General features: G+C 39.8%; 1 protein-coding gene across 4 annotated transcripts in view; it reads right to left on the bottom strand.

Annotated features, from left to right (window-relative positions):
* FSHR (follicle stimulating hormone receptor) overlaps nucleotides 1–16,834 on the bottom strand; it is a 177,334-nt gene that overhangs the window by 40,489 nt on the left and 120,011 nt on the right. For 3 of the 4 annotated variants that reach the window (XM_058551270.1, XM_058551273.1, XM_058551272.1), the window contains 2 exons: nucleotides 5,968–6,042; nucleotides 3,482–3,556 (listed from right to left, as the gene is read on the bottom strand). In XM_058551270.1, coding sequence (XP_058407253.1) covers nucleotides 3,482–3,556; nucleotides 5,968–6,042 — 150 coding nt within the window. The remainder of the gene's footprint in view (nucleotides 1–3,481; nucleotides 3,557–5,967; nucleotides 6,043–16,834) is intronic. The other variant, XM_058551271.1, reaches the window with a different exon arrangement.

Genomic DNA, 16,834 nt, shown 5'->3' with positions numbered 1-16,834 from the left:
GGTCACCGTGTGCCACATCCTGGGGAGGAGTGTACATGTAGGGAAGGCTTGCCCTGGGCAATAAGTCAAAAGGCCTAAGATGGGCAACCCTTTGTTTCAACTTCCTGATGGGGATTCTCATGGTGGTGGATGTGAAAGGATTTTGTACACTGTAGAATTACGTAAGTATATATTTTTCAAAGCAATCATGGAAGTCCTTTGACAATGAAACAACTCCTCCAAGCTGTTTACTAATTCTTTTCTTTTCCCAGTTAGAAAACATGTTTCAAATGCTCTGAGAACAATAACCTGCCCTCAGGAAAGGATGGGGCTGAAATTGGTCACCTCTAGCTTTGTCCGGACTTGATAGGGGAGGGGAGCCAGATGGGACTGAGGACTCTCAACACCTCAAAGTGAGAAAAGGACACAATGAAGAGGCTGGACTTGATGACAGATAACACAGATTTCAGCCAAAGTCAAAGTCATAGCTTTGTCCCCTCTGTTCTGCCAAAGTTCCCCATTCCTCCAGTGTAGGGCTATGCCTTCCACATCCACCCAAGTTCCTCCCCAGCCCTCATTCCCTAGAGAGAGGCCTGAGGGTCCTTATTAATAAGAACGAAAGGTGCTGGTCACAAGGTGTGGACCAATATCAGGCTTAAATTCTGGATCTCTTGATTTCAAATATTGCAACGATTCCTCATCGCTATTCACCTGCTTCCGGTCCACCATTCTCGGAATACTTGTGTGTGGGGTAGTTTTCTTCTTGGATCTATCCTCTACAGGAGTGCTTTTCATTAAGCATATGTGATCATTTGTGAAAGTGGGTGCTCCTTTGCATGTCCTAAGGTGATTTGTTCTGTTATTGAGGGCTCTGTGGCCCCCAGATTCCACTCAGACTTTTTCTAAGAGAAAAGGGAGAGAAGGAGGAAGGAAGGAATGGTAATTGGGAGGGAAAGGAGTAGAAGGAATGAAGGAAATGAACTGAGTAAAAGGCACTAATAATTTTATATTTGTATAGTTCTTTATACTTTGTATATTAAAAAACAATTTGCAAAATGTCTTTTCTGGCATGGTCTCATTTGGTTTTCACAACCACCCAATTTACAGATAAGTAAACTGAGGCTTAGAGAAGGTAATTGGTTATCTAGCTAGTAAATATCAGTGTTCCATCTGGAACCCAGTCCTTCTAACTTCATATATAGTTTTTTTTTTCTTTTTCTTTTCTCTACCGCTCCATTAAATGCAAAGACATGTCCCAAACTCCTCTTTTTGAACTTATGCCAAACACTCTAGGTAAAAGCTGAAAGTCTTAGTGGCAACCATCACACCATCATCATTCAATGCTTATCGGAATTTTCCTGAGGATGGACTGGTAGACTTTGGTTTTGACCAAAAATAATCATTCTACAAATAATTAGTACATTTATTAATGTTTTTGAGCACTTTGTAGTGTAAAATATTTTGTATGATATATTTTGTAAAATATTTTTCATATAGAAATCTCATGTGAGGCTCATCTAAGCCACGTGCATCTCAGAAGCCCAGTGATTGGTCTAAGAGGAAATGGCGGAGCCAGGATGAAGCCCAAGATTTTCTGATTCTGAGGCCCGTGCCTTTCCTGTTAACCCCTATTTTACCTCCACTGTTACAGGCCTAACCCAGGCTAGCCTCTGCAGAGAGTATAGCAAAGTCCATTAAGGGAGTCAAGACTCCCAGGTCTGAAACTAGACGAGATCATAACCTTAAACTCTGAGCAGGACCAGCTACATAATTTGTGGGGAAGAATGCAAAATGGAAATGCAGAAATGTTTAAGAGATGTTCAGAATTGTTTAAGTGTTTCAAGACAGCAACAGCAGAAACCTAAACCTAGCCTGAGGCCCTCTGAGCCTGGGGCCCTTTTGAGCACAGAGCCCTGTGCGACTGCACAGGTTTCATGTCAATGAAGCCAGTCTTGCCACCGACATTGACTCAGGAGTGGAGAACCTTGTTTCTTTCTCAGATTCTTTCTGGAATTCTTATCAGAGAGTGGAAGTTCCAGGTCATATGGACACTCTTCTGTTAAATCTTTTATTCCCTCAGTCAGTCTCCATTTAGAGATCTAAGGCACATAATGGCCTAGTGTTCTTTATTATACTTGCTAACTCCAGTTCTCATGGATCAAAATTTAGGGACAGAGTCATAATATCACTAGTAGCTAATATTTAGCATTTGCTATGTGACAAGCACCGTGCAAAACTTTTTACGTGCTTTAAACTGATTACAAAGATGAGCTCAACTCTGTATCCTTCCCTGTATTCACATACCTGGTATTGAGACTTTGCAGCTTTTCCCATTAAAAAGTGGAGTCTGTTTCTCCACCTCTTGAACCTGGGCTGGCCTCGTGAATTGCTTTGGCTAATAAAATGCATCAGAAGAGATGAGTGCTAGTTCAGGGTTTAGGTCTCAAGAGGCTTGTGGGCTTCAGCTCTCTCTTAGAACCCTAGGACTGCCCTGAGAATAAGCCTATGTTAGTCTGCTGGACATGAGCACCACTTGGAGGAGAACTGTCATTCCAACTGAGACCATCCAGAGTAGCTAGCCCCAGTTGACCTGCCAACTAACTGCAGATGCATGAGTGAGCTTAGCTGAGGTCAAGCAAACACTCCAGTGAGCAGAACCATTCCTCTGATCAACTCACAGACAGGTAAGAAATGATAAATAGTTGTTGCTTTAACAACTTTTTGTTTTCTTTTTGGGGTAGTTGGTTATGCATTATTATTATGGTAATAGATAACAGATACACATCCATCATTATTATTATTTCTATTCCCTTGATGAGGAACAATCTTTGAAAGGTTGAGTTCTTGCCTGTGATCAGTAGCTAGCAAATGGGCCCAGAAAGTTTGATTGTAAAGCCCAAATTCTTATCTGTTATTTTGTGGGGCTTCGTCATAGCACTCAGGGCTCTGTCAAGCCCTCAGCTAATTTGAAAGCCATTTGAGTGGAAGAAGCAGAGTTTTTGCTAATGGGGGAAGGCCCAAGGGATGGAGCTCAAACACAAGAAATCTCTCTGCTGATAAAATACCATGTCTATTACTAACCAAAACTTGCAAAATAAAACACTGTACTTCATCAAAGAAAAAGTGCATATATGCAGAACAAGAGAGACAATGTGTTTGAGGTCGAGGTCACAAGCTAAATGCTAGCAGAAATTTTGGCTGCATCTCATTAACACTAAATTATGACTGAGTTCTGCAAGAGGTCCATGTGACAATTCCATTAATGCAAATGGCATTCCTTATGATGTCTGTTTTTGTAAGTGAAAACAAAAAGCAATTATATTAGCAGGATTCGCTCATTAAACTAAACTAAAATCCACCAGCAAGTGTCTCCCCACCTCCACTTCTGCCCCACATCTTTGATAAAAAGCAATTGCTTCCCAGAGTAGCAAGTGGACATTTTGCTAAAATAGGAATACACAATTTGATTATAGAGGGGACACCAGAAAACAGGGGTTCTTACAAATATCGGAGGTTGGGAAGGTTCTGGAAGGCATCAGGGTCGATGTATAGCAGATTGTTGGCCTTTTCAATTCTACTGCAAAAGAGGAAAGAACGTGAATGTGATCTCGACAGTAAGAATGCTATAGTATTTTTCATGTTATGCAAAGAGTATATGAATAAATCATTCATCCATCCATCCATCCATCCATCCATGAATTGTTTCAACAAAAACTGAGCATGCATGCAGTGCCTTTTACTATGCTAAACTGTGCAAACTAAATATTAACCCTCTCCCCTTTAACTCTTATCACCGAAGTCCTTTTGGGATCTATCCATCAGAGGCAAAAAAAGCACTGGCAGAGTGAGTCATTTTCACCCTGAGCACAGCTGAATTTTTACCCAGTAAGGATCTCCCAGGGTCTGAGAAGGGTAAGAGGGTAGGGATGAGACAAGCTTTTGTGTAGTCTGGAGACAAGACAGAGGGGATGCAAAACAACAAAAGAGGGTGAAAAGAAGGTGGGAGGGAAGGAAAACAGGTGAGGGGAAAAAGAATATTGGAGAAAAAGAGAGTGAAGAGGCAAAGGAAAACAAAGATGGGGGAAAAGCAGTGGCCATCTCTGGTTTTAACCATGAAATTCCAGTAGACAGTAGCTGGAATGTGCCAGTGAGTCTCCTCATGCTGTAGACTCAGGCTGCTCCCTCACAGCTCATGGGAGGTGGTGACTTCTGCCCCATGTTGACTTGTACTGTGTCCTGATCAATGGCCTGCAGGTGAGCATTCCAACAGAGAGAGGCTGCCCTTTTCCTCATCTTGCTGGATCAATGTATATTTGCAAAGATGCTCTGTGTTAATTACTTCCTCTCTGTTTCATTAGCTTTTATTTTGCAGTAACCTGCAGCTACCTAGATCCAAATACCAGCTAATTAATCATTTTAAGTACAGTCAGTGCTACATGGGGGTGAGCACCTCTCCATGCAGGGAAGAGATTAAAAAGCCATCCCATAACCTCCGCTGCCCATTGAACAGCATAGAGGGATGCCCGCTTGACCCTGCCCAGAGGGCTGGCTGCCCTGTGGTTCATTTCTCTGATATTCCCTGTGGGTTCTGAGACGCCAGTCAAGTCTCTTTTCCCAACCAGGGTAAGGAGAGGCCAAGCAGGGAGGGAAGAAAGGAAGGAGCAAGAGGGCAGTGGAGAGAGGAAGGGAAGGCATGAGTTGCAGAGGCTTAATGACGAGGAAGAATGAGGGTGGAATGAAGGAAAAGGGAAGGAGAGTCTGACAAAATGGACAGACTGAGTGTCATTCCTAAATAAATTCATATATGTGTGTGTATTTATTTCCTGCTGATACTTGGCAAATGCTAAAAAGTTTTTTAAAAGATACAGAAGAGTCAGATTTATGTTCAAGTCCTTATCCTGCTGTGGATTTGGCTGGATGACTTTAGACAAGCCTCACAACTTTCCTGTGCTTTTAATTCCTCATCTGCAAAATTAGGAAAATTGTTCATTGGCTTTCCTGTGTTCCACGGGAATTTTGTGAGACGTGAATAAATGCTCCACAGAAGGAACCTTTCCAGTGACATTAGTTGAGAAACGCATAATATCTTTCTTGGAGATACCAAGTGCATATTAGCACATTAGTCTGTAGTATGCAAATATAGTAAAACTTACTAGAAGTTTTCTTGTAGTAAGTGAATCTGTCTAACTTTATTTTCCCAATATTTCCTAATCTTATTTGACCATAAAATCTTTTTCCTTTTTTTAAACATTTAATAATTTCCTGAGTGTTTAATGATATACACAATATACTTTGGAAAACTCTAGATCAGACAGTCTCTAAAGTCTCTTCTGGCCTTGACATTCTATAAATTAATTTATGGTAATTATAGACTGGTATGAAACAGAAGTGGATCTGTGTGAGTATTGACATGTATGTAAAACTAGAACGTCAACAAGAGAGATTAAATTTGGTTGGAGTAGTAGAGGAACCAAGGATTGTTATGCCAGTTGATGTGTTCAATCTAATTCACATTTATCATCTCATTTATTCATCACAGTGATCCATTGAGGCATGCAATTTTATTATTCCAGTTTTACAGATGAGAAAAGTAAGTCTCAGAATGATTTTATATCTTGGCCAAGGTTTCTCAGTGAGTGTATGGCATAGGCTAGTATTCAAACTAGGACCTTCTTCGATTACATCACATGGGACTTATTTTGAGCTTTGACTGTGGAAGGATGAGATGGAGGTACTTACAGTCACAGAGCGAGCTTTTTGGGTTTACTAAGTGAAAAGCTCTGGGAGATAGGGAGCAGAGACTAGGCTCTGGGCTGGCGCCTGGATTATAGAGACACGTGACAGTGCCTTTTGGGCTGACTTTGACATCTTAAAATGAAATTCTAGGGATCTGAGGACAGGGCAGAGCCAGAACCACCAGGAATATAAGTGAACTTGAAGGCTATTGCCAAGAACAGCCACGAGCAAACTGCACAGGTTTTTCCTTACATTTCATGTAATTTGGGCAGGTTGGAGAACACGTTCGCCTCTATCGCTTCCAAGACATCATTCTGTGAGATCTCTCTGTAAAGAAAGAAATATAATTCAGGTCAGTTCAGTTATACTCCATCAATAAATTTAGGGCTCAGCATAGAACCTCGTGCCTACAATGATTTGTGAGATACACAAAACTCTGTTCCTGCCCTCAGAGAAGTCAGCTGTTAGTAATGAGACAAAAATAACATATTAGATGCTAATACTTATAGAACAATGAGAGAATGAGCCCAAGGCAATGGCTCAGTTTAGAGGTTATTCAGTATGCAGATGCAGCAACTGAGGCCCAGAGAGGGAAAGAGGCTTGATTTAAGACGTTTGGGGAATATACAGGATGAGAACAAACTTTAAGTTCCCCAGACCTTAAGATCAGGGACCCCTAAGGGGTCAGCAAACTTTTTCTACTGGGCCAGATAATAAATATTTTTTGGCTTTGTGGGTCATTTGGTCTCTGTTTTAACTACTAACTGATAGTGTAGTGTAAAAGTAGCCATAGATAACATGTAAATGAATAAGCATGACTGTGTTCCAATAACACTTTATTTATAAAGAGAGGTGGCAGGCTGGATTTGGTGCCATGGGCTGTAGTTCAATGACCCTGCCCTAGACTATAGAGTCAACTTCCTCTCTCTACTAATCTGGCTTCAGGAGATGAGAACCTCAATTCAGTCTCTTTTAAATAGACATGGATTTAAATCCCCTCCTCCTACTCAAGTGTGGGTTGTTATTGCAAGGACTTTGGCATTAATGTTGTCTTCGCCTAAAATACCCAGAAAAGATCCTTCAGGTCCTAGCTTTTTTCCTCCTGGAGCAATTTGAGGGCAGTGGAGAATGAAGTCCACTATGCAGAAGCCCAGAGCTTGTGAGGTGAGAGGGCGGCTTAATCAGTCAACGTTTATAAAGTGGCTCACAGATGAAACATGCTATTATTAGGCCTTCTGAGGAAGACTCTCATGCAGTTTTAATGCGGCAGCTGCGAGTGTCTCAGGAAATCTCCTAGGCAGCATGTGTTCAAATTGGCTGAGGCAGAAGCGCTGTCCGCTGGCCTGGGCTTTATCTGAAGAACTCCAGAAAGGCTCTTGATCAAGAGAAAGGCCTGGAGGGCAGAGCAGGGAGAAGGCTTTGTGGGCGAGGGAAAGTGTGATTGTGAGCAGCAGCCATCTCAGTGAGGGCAGCTGGCGACATCTGGGGCTTGTCAACTGGGTCATGACAGGGTCATTTCTCACAAGCTCCCATGAGTGAGGAGACACTTTGTGAGAGAAAAGTGCCGCTTATTCTGTGATAGCATCTTTCATGAATCATTTGATAAATTTAAGTCTTCACAATTTTCACAGAATGTAGATAAGGGTGGGGTGTGTGTGTGTATTTAATTGAACACGTTGGCCAATTGGCCATTTATTTTGCTCCTCTGTCCTGCAAGTGGAAGGAGCACCGGGAGGTACAGGAATAAGAAGGAGTAGGAAAGGGGTGGTAGACCAGAAAAAGAAGACATTTATTTGAACTTAAAGGAGTCAAGTGAAAGAGTCGCACAGGTAGAGAATAAGGCATGGAGGAAAGAACTAGATGAGAGAGAGGGTTTAAATGCAAATGGGACCATATTCTCCAAAAGCTATTTCGAGGTTCACTTACGGTTACCAGCAGGTTTGGTCACCACTTGTGGTAATATCTTAGCCTAACATTGTCTAAAAGGTAGACATTTCTCTTTACCTGAATTCATGTACTGAGAGTTCCCTTATCTGGATTTTTTCTTTTTTAGTCAAAGAGAACTAAAAATTATTAGAAAAAACAAGCCAAGAAACAATTCTGAATGATTTCAGAAGGTAGTTCATATTTTATGGCCTCAAGTTCAAAGACAGGAGAGGGTGCTAGGGTTGGGTGGTGGTGGGGGGAGCCTTTGGCTGGATGAGGGTGGGGGGAAGGTGAACAGTGTGCAGCTGTGGAAAAGTACTTCACTGAGAAAATCAGGGATCTCATTTTAGTCCAACCCAGTTCTGTCTCTAGTTATTTCTATTATCATTTATCAGGTGTCTACTATTCACCAGCCACTTTACATGCATTCTCTCCAATCCTTTTGGCATGCCTGTGAAGTTGGTATTTTGATCTCCATATTAATAAACAACCCCACCTGTATGCAGAACCAGCTCTGGCTGACTGCAGGGCTGGAACACTTTCTTCTATATGCCCTGTCTCTCAGCCCACATTGAGCCCTGTATTTCCACTCCTATATATTTACTCAAGAGAAATAAAAATGTATGCCCTCCCAAAGACATACACAAATGTTCATAGCAGCTTTATTTGTAACAGCCCAAAACTGAGAACAACCCAATGGATAAACTGTGGAATATCTATACAATGGAATACTACTCATCAATAAAATGGAAGAAACTGCTGATACAGCATGGTTGAAGCTTTAAAAAAATTATACTGAGTCAAAGAATGCAGACATAAAAGGATGCATACTCTATGATTCCATTGACATGAGATCCTAAAACAGGAAAAACTAATCTACAGTGACAGAAATCAGAGTAATTGTCACCTGGGATTAGGTTGCTGACAAGAAAGAGGTAGGGGGAAACTTCCTGTGGTGATGAAGTGTTCTGTATCAAGATTGGGGAGGTAGTAACATGAGAGTATATATTTATCTAACTTATTGAACCTTAAACTTTAAATGAGTGCATTTATTTTATTGTATATAAAACATACTTTAATAAAGTTATTTGAAAAATGCCTTTCATTCAAATGAAGGAGAGTAAACTCTATTTTGTTTGTGTTTTGAGAACTCTGAATTAAGAAGACGAATGGAAGTATCTTGGTCATATTGTCTGGCTGGAAGGTGGTGTCCAATCCTAGTTTTGTCTTGGTGATTCTAGGTTCCTTCCCCTCTTGGCTGTCCTCTGCATCTGTAAAGTAAACAGTTGGACTAGATCAGAGTTTTTCAACTCTGGCTGCACATTAGAATCTTCTGGTAGATCTTTAAAAATTCCAAAGTCTGAGTCCACACCAGAGAGTTGGATTTATTTAGTCTGGAGTGGGACTCTGGCATTATTTTTTTTCTCCTTTTAATTCTCCAAGCAATGGTGATTCTAACGTGCATGAAAGATTGAGAACTGCTGGACTAGGTGATCACTCAATTCCCTTTGAGATCTGTGATTTCTGTCTTAAAGTTTACTTCAGGAGCAAGGGCCAATTTTTCCTTGGCTACTAAGACAATAAATTAAAAAAATAAGGTTCTTGGAGCACAAGAGAGAATGAGACAAAATAGTAGCAAGAGAAACCTGGAGATAGAACCTGGAGGCAGGAGGAAAATAGAGGAGGCACTTGCTAGGTTTAGTTTTTCACAAGTAAGAAAATTTAACCAAAAAGCCACAACATTTCACATACTAAATGTGTAGCAAGAGATGTTGTAGAAAATACGTAATAACACCTTACATTTGGTTAGAATTGATAATTGACAAAGTATTTTTTTCCTATGTATAGCTTCCCTTCATTTTCAGGGCACCTATGTAAATTAGAGTTAGTGCAGCCAATACTGTCTCCAGTGAGGTTAACAGAGGTGACTTGGCTGGGCTAAGATAATACACGATTATGAGGACTGCTCAACTGGTCTTTAAATGGAGGATATAGAATCTTAACATCCAAAGAACTCATAAAATTAAGAAACCATTCTTCATCTCAAAAGATTCAGTTAACAACTTTCTTTGCAATAGTGACAAATCATTGCAATTGGCACAGTTCAAGGTGTGACGGTGTTTCCTTAGAGTAGACAGGTAAAGAGTTTATGAGAGAGGAGAGCTCTAGGGAAGTGATCAGTGGTTCTTAAACTGTAGTCTGGTGGTCTATAAGTCAAAACTATTTTCATAATAATGCTAAAATATGTTTTTTTCACTCTCATTCTGTGAGCATCCAGTGGAGTCCAGGGGCTACTTGATGTGTGATATGGTAACAGCTATAATGCAGAAGATATTGAGCATCCATCTGTCTTCTATCAAGCCAGATGTTAAAAATTTCTGCAAATATGTAAAACCGTGGTACTCTTCTCACTAATATTTTTTGAAAAGATGATTATTTTGTGTAATAACTGCTATTTATGTTAACATGTAGGAATTTATTGTTTTTAAATTAACTAACAAATAAAAATATTTCCCAGTTTTAATTTCTAGTATGGTAAATGTCGGTAGCTATAACTCACATAAGCAAAATCTTTTTGGTATCTTTAATAGCTTTTAAGAGTGTAAAGAGATCCTGACACCAAAAAGTTTGGGAACTGTCCAATGTAGACACTGAATGCTGCCCTTCTTGGATGAGGGATCTGGACTCTGTGGAAAGCTTATTTCCAGAGATGAGGCTCTGCTTATCTTCCAAGACAGTGCTTCTCAATTGTTCATGCACATATGAATCACATGGGGATCTTGTTGAAATGCAGATTCTCAATGAGAAGATCTTGAATGGGGCCTGAGGTTCTGCATTTCTAATACGCCAACTGATGAGGATGGTGCTGGTCTTGAGACCGCACTTTGGATAGCAAGGTTCTTTAAAGAATGGTGATAACACTCCACCAGACCTTTCTCCCCAACATGCACACACACACACCAAGGTGGGTGTGCAAAGCATGATAGAGGAATCCAACTAAATTAGCTCTAGGAGTGAAGTACTTGATTTTAAAAATTCTGTGTCCCCTCTGGAAGCCTTCCCTTACTCTCTCATCGTTGAAGTTTTCCTATCTTCTAGATTCTCACAAGACTTCTTTCATTTCTCAGTTAAAGCAGTTACCGCATTGTTTTGTCATTGCTTTTTTGGGGGGAGGGTGGTCATTGTCTAATTCTCCAGTGTGCCTTTGAGTTCCTGGACGGTATCTTATTCATCTATCTTTGTATCTCCAGCATCTCTAGTGATAAGTTGATATGCGATAGGTACTCAGTAAATGTTTAGTGGATAGAAGGGTAGATGAAGGAAGATTAGTCTTCAGGTCCAGAAATGACATCTGCAGAACTGCAAAGAAGATGAAGTTTGTCTTCAATGTTCTTTCACCCCCTTTTCTGTAGGCAACGTGCCCAAGTCCATTAAATGACGGCCAAGGCTAGGTTGTCAGTAAGTTTGGCTTTTGTGCCAGGGATTTTTACATTAAATATAGAGCACGCAAGAGGCACATATATGTATTTGGTCTACTGCACTAACAACATCTGGCTGCCTTTAGCTCTACCTCTTTGGGTCACGGCATTTCCCAGGCACTCTAGGATGAAGTCCTTGAATTGACAAAACACCTGTAGAGGAGAAAACAGGGGAGATGACTGGTGACTAGAGGGGTTCTTAAATCATTTAATTGGAGGTTAGAGAAGATGACTTTTAAGGTCCCTTCGGTGCATGAAATCCCATGTTTATTTGAAGGAAGGGGAGATGTGCTTGCATGAGGTACTGGGGGTTATCAGGGCATTCTCTCTGGAGTCAGTTTCAGAGCCACAATCAAATTCGAATCCAGATTTGCGTTCTTCTGGTCAATGGAGTGGTATTCATATGCAAGTACACTTGATAGAGGAATTGGTGGGGGCGGGTTCAGTAGGAGGGATTTAGGGAATGAATGAACATGTAGAATTCAGCCAGGCCCAGCATAAGATTTCAACCTATCATAGAGTGATATTAATTTGTCCACCATTTCACTTGATACTCATTTACCAAATGCTGGGGCTGTTTCATTCAGAGTTGCTACAGGTTTATAGGATAAGGAAGAACTGAAGAATTGTGACCGGCAGTTAAATTCCTCACTAGAATTTCAATGACAACTATGAATTGGAGAACAGGACGTAATAAGAAATCAAATACTCACAGAAACATCATCTTTGCTTTTTTTCTGATATAGGAGATATTGTCCAACCAGATCTTCCCTGTCTTTTCCCTCCTCCTCTGAGTCTCAACGGAGCATTTTCCTCCAACATTTCCTAGACACCCCTCCCTAACTGGGCACATTAGGGGATTCAATTGCATTAAAATATTTTTAATATTCATTAAATCAAATTTCTTTCTTTTGTTTTTAATCAGCTCAGACTAAATTTAGTTGGCTCCTTTCCTTCCCTGAGTCTCCTGTGGTCTAGGATCCCCACATACTCTATCATAGCCCTCACATACTGCTTAGGGTTTTCATCTGGTTTGTCTCCTTTGCTAGGGAAAGAACTCCCAGAGGACAAGAACATTGCCTTTTATCTTAGCATTCCCGCTCCCAGCCAAGTGTTTGCTGAATGAATGAATTATCTTTGATAGATTATAAAAGAATTTCCACCTTTGCTCTTGCACAATAAGGCTGTGTTCTTGAAAACTTGCAGTAAACAGAGCATTTGCAAATCAAATTGTGTATTAGCACAAGAAGGAAGCTTCTCATTTGGCAGAACCTTGGAGTGAATCTTTAAAAGAGTGAAGAACTAATTCAACAAATGTTCAACAAATTTTGATTAAGCAGCTTTTGTGTTTCAGGCACTAGGCTAGGTGCTGGGGACCTAGAGATGAATAAAATAGGTCCTGGGTTCTAACAATCATCTCTAACTCAGTGAGTCTAGTATTCTAGACTATATAGTATAAAAATGGGTGCCATCTTTATTGGATGGGCTGCGTCTGAGTTATGGAAAAAATAAAATGGATTGTTGGTATGTTGCATTTGGATATAACTACAGATATATAAATGATATATATATTATATATAATTAGGTTTGTATATATGTTATATACTATACACATATATAATACTATATATATAAATACATATATATAATATGTGGTTTTCTGTATTTCTACCAGATGTCTACCCTCCCAATTCTTCTGGAAATGTGCTATATAACTTAAGTAAATATAGACCAGGGCAGGTGAAAATTGCCATGAAAATGCATTACAGAAAATCTCATAAATCTCTCCAAATATATACTCCCACCCTTATTTAGAATTCCCTTAAGGTCAGATCCAGAGACTTTACAATAGAGACCTGAGTTTGAATCCTTTTCCATTTCTTACTAGCTGTGTGACTGTGGGCAAGTTACAGAGTCCCTCTGAGCTTCAGTTTCCTTGTGTATAAGATGGGAATGATAACTACCTCACAGGGTTGTCAAAGGGATTAAATAACATGGTATGTGTGAAAGCACAATGCTTGTCACATGGTAAACGTGAATGTCCCTGTGTCTGCCTGACAGCCTGCCTTCTCTTCTTTGTGGAGTGTAGGACTGAATTCCTCTGCAGCTGGGAAATACTGGGCTAGCCAACCACTGTGCTGGGGAAAATGGGGCTAGCAAAGATCCTAGGGATGCTTCTCTTAACCCCATCTATAGATTATTTAAATTCTTATATCAGGCTATGGCATTGTCCCAAACTCCATTCTGACTTTTACCCCCAGCGAGACCCACCATCTGGTCCACTAGCCAACAAAGGAGCTTAGGCAGAGCACATAGGTGCCCCAACAAGGATGTCTCCACCACTGAAGTCATAACCTAAAAAGCATACAGTTCCCTTCAGGAGAGCGTCAATACAGGGTGGGGGATGTTGTCAGGATGCGATAAAGACATTGCCAAAGGGCTCCTCTCACCTCCTCAGATGGCAGCAGGTAGATGCCTTCCTTTCCTGACATCTCCCGTCTGCTTTCTTCTCCTGGGCAAGGTGAGCTTTGCTAAAGAAACTCAAAAGATGTCCCCAAAATGAGACAATAGAAGCACCCTCAGTGGATGGAGGGATGGTTCAACAACTGCAAATCAATCAATATGATACACTACATTAACAAAAGGAAGAATAAAAATCACATGATCATCTCAATAGATGCAGAGAAAGAATTTCACAAGATCCAACATCCATTTATGATAAAAACTCTCAATAAAATGGGTATAGAAGGAAAGTACCTCAACATAATAAAGGCCATATACGACAAACCCACAGCCAACACCATACTCAATGGTGAAAAATTGAAAGCCATCCCTCTAAGAATAGGAAGAAGACAAGGGCTCTCACTCTCACTGCTCTTATTCAACATAGTACTGGAGGTTTTGGCCAGAGCCATTAGGCAAGACAAAGAAATAAAAGGTATCCAAATTGGCAAGGAAGAAGTGACACTCTCACTGTTTGCAGATGGCATGATTCTATTATACAGAAAACCCTAAAGAATCCATCAGAAAACTATTAGAAATAATCAACAACTATAGCAAAGTTGCGGTACAAAATCAACTTGCAAAAATCAGTTGCATTTCTATAATATCAAACTAACAGAGAACTCCAGAATACAATCCCATTTTTACAATTGCAACAAAGAGAATAAAATATCTAGGAATAAATTTAACCAAGGAGGTGAAAGACCTATACAATGAAAGCTATAAGACATTATTGAAAGAAATCGATGATGACATAAAGAAATGGAAAGATATTCCATGCACATGGATTGGAAGAATAAACATAGTTAAAATGTCCATATTACCTAAAGCAACCTACAGATTCAATGCAATCTCAATCAGAATCCTAACGACATTCTTCACAGAAATAGAACAAATAATCCTAAAATACATATGGAGCAACAAAAGACCCTGAATAGCTAAAGCAATCTTGAGAAAAAAGAACAAAGCTGGAGGTATCACAATCCCTGACTTCAAAATATACTACAAAGCTGTAGTAATCAAAATAGTATGGTACTCACACAAAAACAGACACAGAGGTCAACAGAACAGAATTGAAAGCCCAGAAATACAACCATACGTCTACAGACAGCTAATTTTTGACAAAGGCTCCAAGAACATGCAATGGAGAAAGGAAAGTCTATTCAATAAATAGTGCTGGGAAAACTGGACAGCCACATGCAAAAGAATGAAAGTAGGCCATTATCTTACACAGTACACAAAAATTAACTCAAAATGGATTAAAGACTTGAAAGTAAGACATGAAACCATAAACTCCTAGAAGAAAATATAAGTGGTACACTCTTTGACAGCAGTCTTAGAAGTGTCTTTTCGAATACCGTGTCTACTCAGGGAAGGGAAACAATAGAAAAACAAACGGGACTACATCAGACTAAAGAGCTTCTGCAAGGCAAAGGAAACCAGGAACAAAACGAAAACCCACCAACTGGGAGAAAATATTTATAAATCATCTATCAGAGAAGGAGTTAATCTCCAAAATATATAAAGAACTCATACAACTCAACAACAACAAAAAAACCAGATCAAAAAATGGGCAGAGGATATGAACAGACGTTTGTCCAAAGAAGGTATAGAGATGACCAATAGGCACACGAAAAGATGTTCAACTTCACTAATCATCAGGGAAATGCAAATCAAAACTACAGTGAGATATCACCTTACACCTGTTAGAATGGCTATAATTACCAAGACAAAAAATAACAAAAGTTGGAGAGGGAGAGGATATGGAGAAAAGGGAACCCTCATACACTGCTGGTGGGAATGCAAACTGGTGCAGCCACTATGGAAAACAGTAAGGAGATTTCTCAAAAAATTAAAAATATAAATACCATACAACCCGGGTATCCCGCTACTGGTATTTATCCAAAGAATTTGAAATCAACAATTCAAGGAGACTTATGCACCCTTATGTTCATTGGAGCATTATTCACAATAGCCAAGACTTGGAAGCAACCCAAGTGCTTATCAATTGATGAATGGATAAAGAAGATATGGTATATATAAAGTGTAAGACCACTCAGCCATAAAAAAAAGACAAAATTTGCAGCAACATGGATGGACCTTGAAGGTATTATGTTAAGTGAAATAAGCCAGACAGAGAAAGACGAACACTGTATGATTTCACTCATATGTGGAAGATAAACTAACACATGGACAAAGAGAACAGATTAGTGGTTACCAGAGGGGAATAGGATTGGGAGGTGAGCATAAGGGGTAAAGGGACACATATATATGGTTACTGACAAATAATAACATACAGCTGAAATTTCTCAATGTCATAAACTATTACGACATCAATAAAATAAAAAAAGGCACCCTCAGTGACTCTACCTAGTTCAGACATCTGAGTTCAACTCACTCACTTTCAAACACATCAACAACAAACTATTGTGTCCATTTTTAGCTTTGTCTTAACTTAAAATGTTAAGTAATAATCTATATTTTGGGATAATATATTTTCCTCACTTCCCTCAGCAGATAAGGAAAGAGACAAAAAATCACAGTCATAACAGCTAACATTTATTACACATTTATTATGTGCCAGGCAATTTTTCTATGCCTCACATTACATTGCTTTATCCTCACACCAACCCTATGAGGTAAGAACCATCCTTAGCCCCTTTGCAGAAGAGGAAAAAGAGGCACACAGAGGTTAATTTCCCCAATAGCACAGAGTCAATAAGTAAAGTGGACCTCAGACATGAACCTACCATTCGTGGGGCCTCAAAAGGATGACAGAAATCAGATAGGCCATATTTCTAGTGACTTGGAAAACTTTTTCCACTTCATAAAATCCTGTTGTTGTGATTTTACTTTCTGATAGAGTAGAAATCATTTTGGAAACAATATTCCTGTAAAACAACTAAATACCACTCCCTTCCTCCAGACTGCACGGTACTTGAGTTCTGGCAAGGCAACATATAAGTCAACATGCAAATTCACCTTCTACAGATAAATCAAAGTTCCAAGCAACGATACATAGTCACACTTTTTTAGTATTCTCTATATAAGAATAACGCATGTAAGACTGTAAAAAGCAGTCCCCCTGCCTTCCAAGAATCTGCAATTTAGTTGGATAGAAGCAATATGCATGAGAAATTGGGAGTGCAAAGCTAATAGAATAGAAGAGGGGGAAAGTGTGGGAAGGATACCAAGTGCCCAACACAGAGCAG

This window comes from Diceros bicornis, chromosome 12 (genome assembly GCF_020826845.1).
Source record: "Diceros bicornis minor isolate mBicDic1 chromosome 12, mDicBic1.mat.cur, whole genome shotgun sequence".
Classification (NCBI taxonomy): Eukaryota; Metazoa; Chordata; class Mammalia; order Perissodactyla; family Rhinocerotidae; genus Diceros; species Diceros bicornis.
The sequence above is the reverse complement of the archived record's forward strand: the minus strand, read 5'-3'. Positions and strand labels throughout refer to the sequence as shown.